This window comes from Stegostoma tigrinum, chromosome 10, assembly GCF_030684315.1.
Source record: "Stegostoma tigrinum isolate sSteTig4 chromosome 10, sSteTig4.hap1, whole genome shotgun sequence".
NCBI classification, from domain to species: Eukaryota; Metazoa; Chordata; class Chondrichthyes; order Orectolobiformes; family Stegostomatidae; genus Stegostoma; species Stegostoma tigrinum.
In genome coordinates, this window is record NC_081363.1 from 60,427,681 (window position 1) to 60,441,313 (window position 13,633).

At 40.6% G+C, this 13,633-nt stretch overlaps 1 protein-coding gene across 4 annotated transcripts in view; it reads right to left on the minus strand.

Moving 5' to 3' along the window:
• akap6 (A kinase (PRKA) anchor protein 6) overlaps positions 1-13,633 on the minus strand; it is a 359,686-nt gene that overhangs the window by 185,735 nt on the left and 160,318 nt on the right. For all 4 annotated transcript variants that reach the window (XM_048538018.2, XM_048538019.2, XM_048538021.2 and 1 more), the window contains one exon: positions 2,001-2,123. In XM_048538018.2, the coding sequence (XP_048393975.2) occupies positions 2,001-2,123 (123 nt within the window). The remainder of the gene's footprint in view (positions 1-2,000; positions 2,124-13,633) is intronic.

A 13,633-nucleotide genomic window follows, 5' to 3' on the forward strand; every position in this document is an offset into this window, starting at 1 on the left:
TTGCCTGTACTGAGCATGGTTATCATGCCTCCATTATTGACCTGGTTGAAGTTTGCTAATTCAGCAACAACTATGTATTCAAACACAGGTCTCAATGATCTTGTACCAAACTAGGAGGCGCATTATTTACCAATGAAACCCAAACCTAATGGACTAAAAATATGAACCAAAAATAATGAAAATATGAACCAAAGATATGAGCCATTAATGCTCCTGCAATTGGATGCGGGTGTTTATATTTGATCCTGAACCTGGTTTTACGCAGTCTCTACTCACTTTTTGCAATCACATCTTCAATGTTAACTCACGTGACTGGTGTAATAACATCAACCATTTTCCACAATCTGTATTCAAGGCTCTGTTTAAAAAAACCCAACTGAAATCTCATAATTATGCTCATTAATATCTAAATAGAACATATTGACACATTGTCAGAGAGCTCAGCCACTGAATGTGTACAACGGGTGATTGGTTATCTTGAGTTGCTATAACTGAAAGAAATTTTAGTCAAGTCACCTAATCCTCAAGAAAAGGTTTCCGATTTCAGCCTGTGCCTACAGAAGACAATCCTTGAATATTTAAACGCAGGCTGAAAAGGGACATTGGTGGAGGCATGGTCATCTCAAAATACTCTCAACCAAGGATTACAGAGGTCCAAAAGAACTCTTTAAAAGTGAACAGTATAAACATGTATATTATTTTGTAAATAAATGTTTGTGTATATCTCCATTCTACTTTGTGTATCTGTTTCAATTAAAATCAAAGATTGTTTCTCTGGATCTGAATTTTGAAAATTGTTGAAGGTATTATTTCAGATTTTTAAGCAATCCAAGAACTACAACCCCAACCACACATTTGGCAGGTGTTTCCAGGAGATGGAAGTGGTCCTTGGCCCTGAGATCATCAGCATTCTTTCCCCCAGTTCCCCTTCCACACTTCGTCTTGCAAGGATCAATTCCTCCTCCCAGAAATGCCTTTCAAATGTACTGTTGGAGTTGCAGTTCTAGGATCAGATTAATCAGCCGCACAAGACTCTACAGAACCCATGACCAGTGACAGGGAATTTACTAAATGGAAAATCATATTTGTGAGAGAATTTTTGCTGATGAATTAATGATTACAATGAAATACTTGTAAAAATATTACTCTTGCACTGATAACCAATTTAGTAAACAGTAAAGCAATTAATTTTAACTTGATTTTTGATCTGGTCAGACAATCCTAAGCAAGTGCAATGTGAAATTTAAAAAAAAGCTTACACACTGACTTAATAATGGTGCTTTTACAAAATCTAATGTTTTTCACTGTTTCAATGTCATACTTTTGGTAGAGGACAGCACACTTATAAAATAAAATTTTCAACAACAATAGCTGTATTAACAGGCTGAAGCCTCCATAAAAAATAATCTTGTCTGTATCCACGACTGGATACTAAGCATGTTCCCTAACACTGATAATTAAACAACAAGTTCACACAAAACGGATCCAAGTGAAGAACATTTGCACAATTTGCTTTTAATTTTGCAGGAAGCGTTCTCTAATTTGTCATACAATATATGTTACTCACTTTTTCTAACCGATTAGAGTAATCCCTGCAATATGTGTTGGATGACGATGAGAAAAAGAATCCTCCTTAAACTGATATTGCTGCAGTCAATTATAGCTCACCTGGGATTAAATCTGTATGTCCTAGGATTTCTGCTTATGGTTCAAGTACACACTAGATAAATTCCAAAAAGGATCCCTTACACAATAAAGACATTGCATTATAGTTTAAATCAATCAAAATGCATAATTGCATTTCGTGGATAGTGTGGTGTTATTATGACTGAAAAATGCAATGTTCTTCTTTCTTGATGTAAAAGAGATTAGTCACTTACATGAAGAAAATGTTCCTTAAGCACGCTGTATTAAAATACTTAATATTATTCTATTAAATCCAAAAGTTTTAATATATAACTCATTCTGTCAATATGAGATTTCAGGAGTGTACGTCTTACCAAATGGGTTTCCAGATAGAGCTTCAGACTGCATGTATCAGCTTTTGGAGGTGTCCAGTTTTCAGTTGTTTCCATGGCTTCAAACAACCAATGAATCAATTCATCAAGCTTATTTACAAAACCCTAAAGAAACAGGAAATATTTAAGAAGTAATCAAAGTTATTGAACCGAACTAATCTTTAGACATTGCGGAGAATGCTAGTTTCAAGGGTTCTGACTGAATAACGATCAAGGCTTATTGCTAATGTCGGACATCAAACTAGCCCTCTTTTGTTTGTCTTTCTGTCATAAGACAAAACCACCCTTTGAATCGTGTTAGCATGAGGCTCAAAAATGATATCTCCAAACCAAATGATTAAGAGTTAATTGTGAAAAGTTATTTGGACACGGCAATAAGCAATTGCAGGAAAATACATGAAAAACAGGCTTAGTGTAAAAACAATGTGTTGTTTTAACAAGAACCTTGCCTTCGTTTGGAATCAGGCTATTTTGCAGTGACACCTGGAAAGGGGAAAGCACTGAGGAATAGAAATACAAATTGTAATATCAGGTTCAGAATGAAATTAATTATGTGGACATTTTGTAGCTCACTGGGACCTTTCACCATCAAATTGGGGTTCATGAGATTGGGCCCAGTGGCTCCTCACTATTGGACTGGGGTTCATGGACCATGCTGTGGAAACTGAGATAGATCTCCAAGAGTCAGCCATCGCCCGGGAGCCAATGATCGGCAAGGCAGTGAGACTCACTTGTGGAATATACCTTCAAGGTAGTTTAAGCAAATAGCTCATTAGTTTGCACATATCTGAATTAGATTAAGTAATAAATTTTTGCTTTATATTAAAGTGCAAATGTCTTCTTGTATTCATTCTGATTGATCCAGAAAGAACGCTTTCGGCACTTTCAGACTAACAATACAGAGTGGTAAGACATTTTAATTATTGTATTAGACCACGTTAAGTACAACAAATACTGTTCCCTTTTCTTTTTAAGTGTAAAAAGTAATCACTGTGCATCTTTCAACAGAATGAAACCAAATATGTACATTAACAAAAACTGAAGACATTCTACTCCACCTCACCTAATTGTAACATTAGAAAATATATCACAATGTCTGAATAGATTACAATGCATAAAATAGAAAACAAAGCAAGTTACAGCAGTGATTCAATAGTTAGAAAGGTGTGTCAAAGTTTATAACGTTACTAATATTCCTACTGGTTTCTCCGACTTTAAGGGACTTGCTGAGGGTTTTAAGTAAAGTGGAATTGCCCATTGGAATTCTCATTTTCCTGGGCAATTCCTTCAGATTCATCTATGTCAAGATTTCTGCATGGTCCCAATACCCAACCCCATTGTGGCGAGACTGACTAGCCATCAGAATATCTGGGCCAATGCATATGCCAGAAATTCCAGGTCATTTGTATGTCAGCAATACAATTTCTTGAAGGTCAGAAACAGGGAATTGTCCTTTTTCCTATATGGACATCCTTTAGAACATAGAGAACATAGAACATAGAACAGTACAGCACAGAACAGGCCCTTCAGCCCACAATGTTGTGCCGACCATTGATCCTCATGTATGCACCCTCAAATTTCTGTGACCATATACATGTCCAGCAGTCTCTTAAATGACCCCAATGACCTTGCTTCCACAACTGCTGCTGGCAACGCATTCCATGCTCTCACAACTCTCTGCGTAAAGAACCTGCCTCTGACATCCCCTCGATACTTTCCACCAACCAGCTTAAAACTATGACCCCTCGTGCTAGCCATTTCTGCCCTGGAAATAGTCTCTGGCTATCAACTCTATCTATGCCTCTCATTATCTTGTATACCTCAATTAGGTCCCCTCTCCTCCTCCTTTTCTCCAATGAAAAGAGACCGAGCTCAGTCAACCTCTCTTCATAAGATAAGCCCTCCAGTCCAGGCAGCATCCTGGTAAACCTCCTCTGAACCCTCTCCAAAGCATCCACATCTTTCCTATAATAGGGCGCCCAGAACTGGACGCAGTATTCCAAGTGCGGTCTAACCAAAGTTTTATAGAGCTGCAACAAGATCTCACGACTCTTAAACTCAATCCCCCTGTTAATGAAAGCCAAAACACCATATGCTTTCTTAACAACCCTGTCCACTTGGGTGGCCATTTTAAGGGATCTATGTATCTGCACACCAAGATCCCTCTGTTCCTCCACGCTGCCAAGAATCCTATCCTTAATCCTGTACTCAGCTTTCAAATTCGACCTTCCAAAATGCATCACCTCGCATTTATCCAGGTTGAACTCCATCTGCCACCTCTCAGCCCATCTCTGCATCCTGTCAATGTCCCGCTGCAGCCTACAACAGCCCTCTACACTGTCAACGACACCTCCGACCTTTGTGTCGTCTGCAAACTTGCTGACCCATCCTTCAATTCCCTCGTCCAAGTCATTAATAAAAATTACAAACAGTAGAGGCCCAAGGACAGAGCCCTGTGGAACTCCACTCACCACTGACTTCCAGGCAGAATATTTTCCTTCTACTACCACTCGCTGTCTTCTGTTGGCCAGCCAATTCTGTATCCAAGCAGCTAAGTTCCCCTGTATCCCATTCCTCCTGACCTTCTGAATGAGCCTACCATGGGGAACCTTATCAAATGCCTTACTGAAGTCCATATACACCACATCCACAGCTCGACCCTCATCAACCTTTCTAGTCACATCCTCAAAAAACTCGATAAGGTTTGTAAGGCATGACCTACCCCTCACAAAGCCGTGTTGACCGTGTTGAATAACATACTCCCTATAAATTTAAGCTTCTTCTGGTAAAGGATGTTCATTTGGGGAAAAGGACAATTCCCTATTCTACCCTTCAAGAAGCAAGTATTTCCAAGAATTACAGACAGTGGCCCTTGTATTGTGCGCCAACAAATGTCTTAGCTCCAACCTCAGAAAGCATCTTTACCCAAGCATCACAGCATTTGTATTTCACACATGAGCTACTGTGTATCTTCCCTAAGTGATGACTGTTAATTTTGTTAAGTTGCAAACATGTGTCAAATGAGAGACAGTTTTATGCCGTGGCCCTACAACAAATTAGACTCGAACTGACTAAAATCATTTCACGTTAGATTGAAATGTATATCAGGTAAATGTTTCATCCAGCCAATCAAAGCTAAACTGAATTCTGAACTCCGGGACAAACAAACAGCCACTTAATTTGATGAACCACAGAATGCACGAGAACATTTTCAAAGCAATTTTCATACTTCTATCTGAATTATAGAATTCTTCTTGTTTGGTTGTTGTGAGTTCTGTAAGGCTTTGGTTCCGTTTCTATTAATCACCCTGACTATCCTTTCAGGCTGAAGACACTGATGAAACATCTGTCATTCTGTTAATATAGAGAGAAACAATTCATGCCAAATCTGGTCAGTAACCAAAATTACTTTTTTCCTAACCCTTGGAAGATTTGCCTCCTCATAGCCCCAGCTCTGTGCAGTTTAAATTGTCATCCATTGCATCAACACCTTATGGACTGATTTTTCTGATATTTACTATCCCAGCCCTGCATATTTTTCAGCTAATTCTGAATTTCTGGTGTCTTAACATGAGGTTCCACAATTTGATCAATCCCATTGTTTTCTCCAGGAAAACCAGTTGACGTAGGATAAAACTGAAGCGTATCTATATTTGGTCCAATATTACAACACAACCACACCATGTTTTTGTTTCTTTATTGACTGGGGATTTTTTTTAACTGATCAAGTGAACCCCTATAAAAGCCCGACAACTCTGGATAATTAAAAAAACACAATCAACATTAATCTCAGCAAACTCCACTTTTCTCATACCAATGACTTGATTTGAAGGCTTAAATATCTCAAGATGCCTTCCCCATCTTCAGATTGCATTTGTTGTTCTAAGTTAGTCAGCGTCCCACCTACCATCAGAGATCGATCTCTCAGCGATCATGCCCTTTACTTGCCTATTTCTTTTCTTATACCACTTTATCCTGATACCCCTGTCCCACTTTTCAACAGGCTGTTAAATTATGTAACCCTTCAATTGTGCGTTGATTTCCCGCATAGCCCATAAATTCCTTCACTTTGTTTCATAGAAGAATGATCTAGCTTAAGGAGTGATGAATAAATTTTCATTATTGCGGTCAATTTTAACAAAGACTAAAAACTGTAAGTCTGCAGCATTTTTGTGACTTGTAATGCAAGAACATGATTATAACCAAAGATTTGCAAATGATGTGGCCTTCTTGTTACTTCTCCCCCTAATTTATTTAATGATATCTCAGGTGTTTCTTTTTATTTGCTTTCCTCAGTAAGTGTAATTTTGTTTTACCTTGCCGGAAAGGAAAGGCTGTGGCATCAGTGGTTCTTTCAAATTAACATGAAATTGACCTTTCTTTTATCAGATACCATTCCATTGAATTTAGTTTTGCTGCCATCATCAGGGCATAAAAGTTAACTACTACATTGAGCAGTGTGAATGTTAAATTTTGTTGAAATTTTATCTTCAATCAAAGCTGTAGTACCATAACATTTCACTTTGTGCTGCACTGTATAGCTGTACCATATGTTAACGCATATCTTGGTAGCTAACTTTCTGCAACAGTATGTCTTCATTTGTACAGCAAATTAACAATAAAATGAGATCTTCAGAAATCCATGACATTGTTAAACATGATGAAAATAACATCCCCAACCTATGTGTGGCGAAGACAGTTGGTAAAGCTATTCCATACTGACTTGCATTTAAATCTTGTACTGAACTGGCAGAGTCAATAGGAGTGGTGTTTTTTCTGACGACCATTCACAAACTCAATGATATTTGTCACCTCTACCTGTATGAGATACCATGCAACGGTTGCTTGAGGTAGCACAGTGTGGAGCTGGAGAAGCACAGCAAGCCATGCAGCATCAGAGGAACAGGAAAGTCGACGTTTCGGGTTGGTACCCTTCTTCAGACCCTTCATTTCCGAAGAAGGGTCCCAACCCGAAACGTCAACTTTCCTGCTCCTCTGACGCTACCTGGCCTGCTGTGTTCTTCCAGCTCCACACTGTGTTATCTCTGACACCAGCATCAGCAGTTCCTACTATCTCTGGTTGCTTGAGGCAGTTCTCTGCCACCAATCCTCTTTTGTTTCAATTTTTGCCTAGACGCTTGGTTCCCAAACCAAGAGTCACTATTGACTGGGGTTCAACCTGTCCCAGTCTTTCTGATTCATATATGAGATGGGAATGTCGCTGGTAAAGCCAGCATTTATTGCCCATCCCTAATTGCCCAGAGCCTTTTAAGAATCAACCACATTGCTGAGGGCACAGAGCACATGTAAACTAGGCCAGGCAAAGGTGACAGTTTTCTTCTCTAAAAGACATTAGTTGCAAAGGCCTGGCTTGGTAGTTGTATCATTCCATATCACCTGTCCCTTATGGGTAAACTTGCAAAAAGAAACTTGCCAGTGATCACAAATCCATCAGGAAGTCGTCAGCACAGTATGTCCTCAAGAACATGTGGGGAAAAGGAGAGGGTAGATCCTGTCAGGTGGTTCCCTGAGCTGACTATCAAAGTTGTTTGGCAAATTGTCTCATCACCAGAATTTTCCAACAAGTGCCGAGACATACATTGGCTCTTGCTAAGAAGGACACTGCCCATCAAATCCTTCATGCACACCCATCTCTGAGCACCAATGCATGCTGCCCTCAAAGTTGTTGTACTGACAAACAGACTGTCACACATCTCCTTTTGGAATGTGCCTTTGCAAAGAAGGTCTGCAGAGAGATGCAGTGGATTTTGCCAAGATTCTTCCCAAGTATCTCCATGACTCAGGAGTTTGTGTTCTGTTGTCTGTTCCCTAGGATGCGCCCCAAGACTAACATCAACTGCACCTGGAGACCAGCAACTCGGTAAAAGCTGCTCTTTGGCCTGCCTGAAACTTATTGGTTTTCCAGGGCAAAGTGTTGTTCTCAACTGATATAGTTGGGATTATGATTGGTATGGACTGGTCGGATGGAAGGTTCTGTTTCCATTCTGTTTGACTCTATGACTCCATGAGTGTTGCAAACTGGTACATTCCAAGATCCATGACTGCATGCTGAGGGATATGCTAAAATTTTGGGCAGCTGCTACCAAAGCACAGAGAGCAAAGACTACTGCTTAAGATCTTTCTGCAAAAGTAAACAAGGGTCTGTTCAGTTCTTAGACCTTCAAATTGCCTCAAAATGAACATAAATAGTTTCCAGCATAAGTAGAAAATATCTTTGTTCTTGCAACTGTCAAGAAGCTTTGAGAAATATCAAAATTTCAATGTTTTGTTTGGGATTTTTCTCTTTGCAAAATCTGCACAGAACGTATTTTGTGTACACATATAGATGATACTTTATGAACAAAGTATATTTTTGAAATAAAAGGAATGTTCCCTCTAAGCTGCGTAGCTGCTTCAAGGGTATGCACATGTCAATTGAAACATTGACTTCTGGTTCTGTAACTCACTACCTCGACGATCTGCACAGTGGTAGGAAAAATTAAATTGGCTGTGTGCTATAGAGCAGACATAACTATCAAGTACCTCTTGTTTTCAAGTCTGAAAAAGGTTTATCACATGGTAGTAATAAGTAGAGCTACATTTAGTCAAGTCCAGCTACTAGGACTTTAGGGAGTTGGTACAGATACATCTGCTTCCTCTAAAAGCTACAGTAGAACTCCTTGAGTTGAATCGTACTAAGTTCCAAACCTCAGTATACAGAAAAGCAACCAATACTTATCAAATCTTCAACTTCCAAAGCAACCACCCCAAAGGCCACAGACAAAGGTGTGTTAGGACACAATTTAAGTGGGCCAGGACAAACTGCAACACCCCAGAATCACACAGAAAGGGGAAGAGCACCGATACAAAAATCCTCACTACAAATGGATAACCACACAACTTCATCTGCAGATGCCTACTAAACAGACAACAGGAGGGCACAGTACGCTCCCGCACGCCGGCCACACTGTCCTACATCAAGAACATATCAGAATTGACGAGACTCCTATGACCACTCGGAATCATAGTGGCCCACAAGCCCACAGCCACTCTACAACAAACACTTACAAGGATTAAAGAACCCATCCCCACAACATGCAGAACCAACGTAGTTTACAAAGTACCAAGCAACAACTGCCGCAAACGTGACATTGGACAGACAGGAAGGAAACTAGCCATCAGAATACATGAACGTCAACTAGCAGCAAAATGGCACAATGAACTGTCCTTAATATCAGGACACTCAGACAATGAAGGCCATCAGTTTCACTGGGACAAGGTAACCATATTAGCCCAAACCAAACATAGACATGCACGAGAATTCCTAGAGGCATGGTTCTCTGCCTGTAATGCAATCAACAAACATTTAGAAACGGACCCCACATACAAACCCATTCAAATCAAAACCAGAAATGACACTCCTCGCCATAACAGACCAGACAGTATAAATTCTAAGTGGAGTAGAATATCACCGCTTCATCGGAGAATCCACAGATGGTGTCATCGCGCATGGTGACGAAACGTCTGAACGAGAACAAGCCAGCCTGAATCTTACTTTTTTTGGCTAAGTCTGAGCTGTGTTCAGGTTTTTGGAGGCATTTCTGTCGCAATGCCAAGTGAATTTTCTTTCTTCATTCTTCATTTGCAGTATGTGGGTGTCACTGGCTGGTTTAGCATGTTTTGCCATTCCTAATTGTCCAGAGGGCAGTTAAGAGTCAACCACATTGTTGTAGGTCTGGAGTCACATGTAGGCGAGGCCAGGTAAGGATGGCAGTTTCCCTCCTAAAAGACATTAATCAACCAGATCGCCTTTTTCTCAACAATTTACAATGGTTTTATGGGAATTACTAAACTCTTAATCCAGATTTTTATTCAAGTCAAATTCTTCTATCTGCCATAGTGAGATTTAAACTCAAGTCTCTGTGTTAATGTAATATCACCTGCCCACATCTTGCTGCATATTCCCAAATTCACTTTATAACTACCTACCCTGCCACTGTGGCATCCATCGTGTCCAATTCCTGCCCCATCTTACCATGTGCTATTCCCAGAACAACCCGCCACTCCACAGATGTCCTGGAATATGCGGCATTATTTGCCACATTGTTAAAAGCCCATTGTCTACCTGAACAACAGTGTTAGTTTGGAACCGTACTGTCTGGTGCCCGACATTTGTCCCAGACATGGCAAACAAGGAAATTTGGTGCCCTATTTTGTGGACAGTTAAATACCTGCTGGATGGGGCAGATGCAGGACTTCCTCTCTCCTCAGGACTATGAATGGGGGCTATAACTCTAGACAGACTGCAACATCTTCTCTCACTTACTATCTCCCTCCCAAACCACTAACCTTATATGCCCACTGTGTGACCTGCTCACTCACTGGGGAACACCTCCTCGCTTGCACCAGAAGTAACAGCTGTGTCACACATCTCCATAATACTGGCCTTTGACAGTCCCGAGTATCTGACTGACAGCTGGACCAGACCCTGGACTGGTATCAAAGGCTTCCCTTCACTTACTGTGCTGGGACCCACTTACTGAAGGTTCAGCCTTTGATTTGACTAGAATAAGCTTTGCTAATAACCATGACAATTTTCCCACCTTTGTGTCTGTACTAACAGGTAAGGCAAACCAGGAGGAATATGAGTTTCATATCTCTGGCTGCAGGGGCAAAGCACAAAAAGGAAAGGCAAATACAGAAATGTTCATAAGACAGAAGCAATAGGCCATTTAACTTCTCAAACCTGCTCTGACATTCAATATGATCATGGGTGACCATTGAGCTCAAAACCCCAATCCCACCCTCTCCCAAATCCGTTATTCCTTTTAGCCACAAGAGCTATATCTGCTTCCTTCTGGAGAACGCAATGTTTTGACCTCAACAACTTTCTATGGTAGTGAATTCCACAGGCTCACCACTCTCTGGGTGAAGAATTTTCCCATCATCTCAATCCTAAAAGAATTATCCTGAATCCTTAAATCATGACCCTGGCTCTGAACTCCCTCACAATCAGGAAGAACCTTCCTGCATCTAACCTGTCTAGTCCTGTTAGAATTTTATAGGTTTCTATGAGGCTCTTCTAAACTTCAGTGATTATAATCCTATCCAACTCAATCTCTCCTCATACGTCAGTTCTGCCGTCTAGGAATTAATTTGGTAAACCTTCGCTGTACTTGCCCTATAGCAAGAGCATCCTTCCTCAGATAAGGAGACCAAAACTGTACACAATATTCAGGTGTGGCCTCACCAATGACATTTATAATTGCAGCAAGTCATCCTTGTTCCTGTATCCAAATCCTCTTACTATGAAGGCCAATATACAGTTTGCCTTCTTTACTGCCTTCCGTGCCTGTGCACTGACTTTCAGTGACTGGTGTACGAGTATACCCAGGTCTCATTGAATGTTGCTCTGTCTCAATTTGCAGCCATTCAAGTAATAATCTTCCTTCCTATTTTTGCTCACATTTATCACATTGTAGTGCATCTGTCATGTATTTGCTAACTCACTCAACCTGTCCAAGAAAATGCAAGGCAGGGATACTACGAGCATCCATGGTAGGGTCAGAGTGACTGAGCACTGTGACAGCGAACAAAGAGTCTGATTGAGTCCACAAGTTGGGTGCATGTCTCTGAGGGCACAGTGTCCATGCTGCAGCATTACAATGGCAGTTGCCAGCAGAACCTGAGGCACCTCATTAAAGTGCAGAAGTGGATTAGAGATGTGCCATGAGGAGGCTGGAACATATCGATGCCAATGTCTATGGTCATTGTTATCTGTAAACGTGGTGTGCGTGTGGCAAGTGACCATTAAACGTGCCCTGAGATGTTGGTGCCCAATGTCCAACATGCAGCACCTTTAAAGCCAAGAGTGAGCTGAGGTCATCAGTTACCTGATCAGATTGCCATGTTGAGTTTTCTTAATGCCTAGATTGTTTGGTGTGCTTAGTAAGCTAGGAAGACGTGTATTAATGAGGTGAGTTGGGCTGGTAATTAGGCAACTAGCATGTAACAAACTTCTTCATTGGCAACTTGTTGCTGCCCAGTGAGAAGGTTGCTACAGCACTTGTGAAAAGCATAAATGCTGGAGTGAGGTACATCTGATACCACGGTCAGCCTGGTGATACTTCCTTTCTGATCCTGCCACAAATCTTGCCATAGCTGACGTCACTCAGACTGCTATAAGATTCTCTCCCTTGTCATCAGTAGAATAAGTGGAGCCAATGTGACATGAACATTAATCCCTTAAGGACCTTTACTTTATCCAATGTTCTTTTCCCACAGTTAGTCTATTACACAATTGTGGATGGAATTGTAATACATTTACCACTACTACAGCTCCCTTGATCTCTGACTTCACAAATGCAGGCAGCCTGGATATTTTCCACACATTTCTCAGGATGCACCCTCTCACATTTGGAAAATAGTAGATCTCTTGCTTCAGGACTGTGGACTCTTGTTGATCCGTGGGTCATTTCTCCACTGGAGGGTCTTTAATCTCACATATATCCAGCACAGATAACATTGTTATTTGTCAGAGTTCTTGTTGGTACTCTGCCTGATCTGGAGGACTTATAACCTCTTGAATTAGTTTCCTGGAAGACTAACTGTTGAAATAAGTACGATTTTCCTTATAAGATTCTAGATTTTGGCATCAGACAATCACACTGTAATTAGAAGGAATAGTCTTTTTATAGTATCCTGGATGTGTAAACAGGGCATCTTGTTCTTCTTGATTGGGCACTAGATGTGGGAACATTAATTTGGATCCCATGGAGATATATGCAGATTATCTCCCAGGACTTGTTGGTCAGGCTAGACATTTTCAGTGCCCATTTTAGTTACTTGACTGATGCAGTGAACTTTTTTTCAGCTTGTCAGTTAAGTTTCTGAAAGCTTGCTGCTTACTTGGCATTGTCACTGTCACTGGCATTGACTGTTCTGCTTTAGGATTCAGTGGAATAAATATTTTCATCAGTAGTGTGAAGCCTGTGACTTCCTTTATTGTTAATAATGTTTAATAATTCTCTTGCGCCAGTATAAATGGTGTCACTTGTTTCTTTCTCCTGTTAGGAGTCTGCTATAAATCTGAGAAGCACAAAAAGGTCTTTGGGCCTGTAGCTTGACAAGTTGGTCAATGATAATTTGATACTGGACCAGTTGTTGCCTTGGACATAATGGGACCCCTTCCAGCTCCTTAAGGTAGGTTGAGGTCAAAACAAGTAGGCTTTTTCAAAAGTGAAGATTTCAATTGTGAGCAATATAAAAATTTTCAACTGTTTTATACTCCTTGCATTTTAGTGCAAATTGTAGCATTCCCGTATTCTTAACGGTTAAATAAAAACCGAAAGAACTGCAGACGCTGTAAATCAGGAACAAAAACAAAGTTTCTGGAAAAGCCCAGGTGGTCTGGCAGCATCTGTGAAGGAAAAGACAGAGTTAGCGTTTCGGGTCCGGTGGCCCTTCCTCAGAACTTAAGCACTTTGTTCTTAACAGTTATATCAGCGGTTCCACATAGCCTCTGTAAGCTTAAGCTCTGTTTCTTCAGCCATGGCAACTGGTCTGATATGGTAGTGATCTCAACACAGGTATTAAGCCTAAATTTAATGGACTGT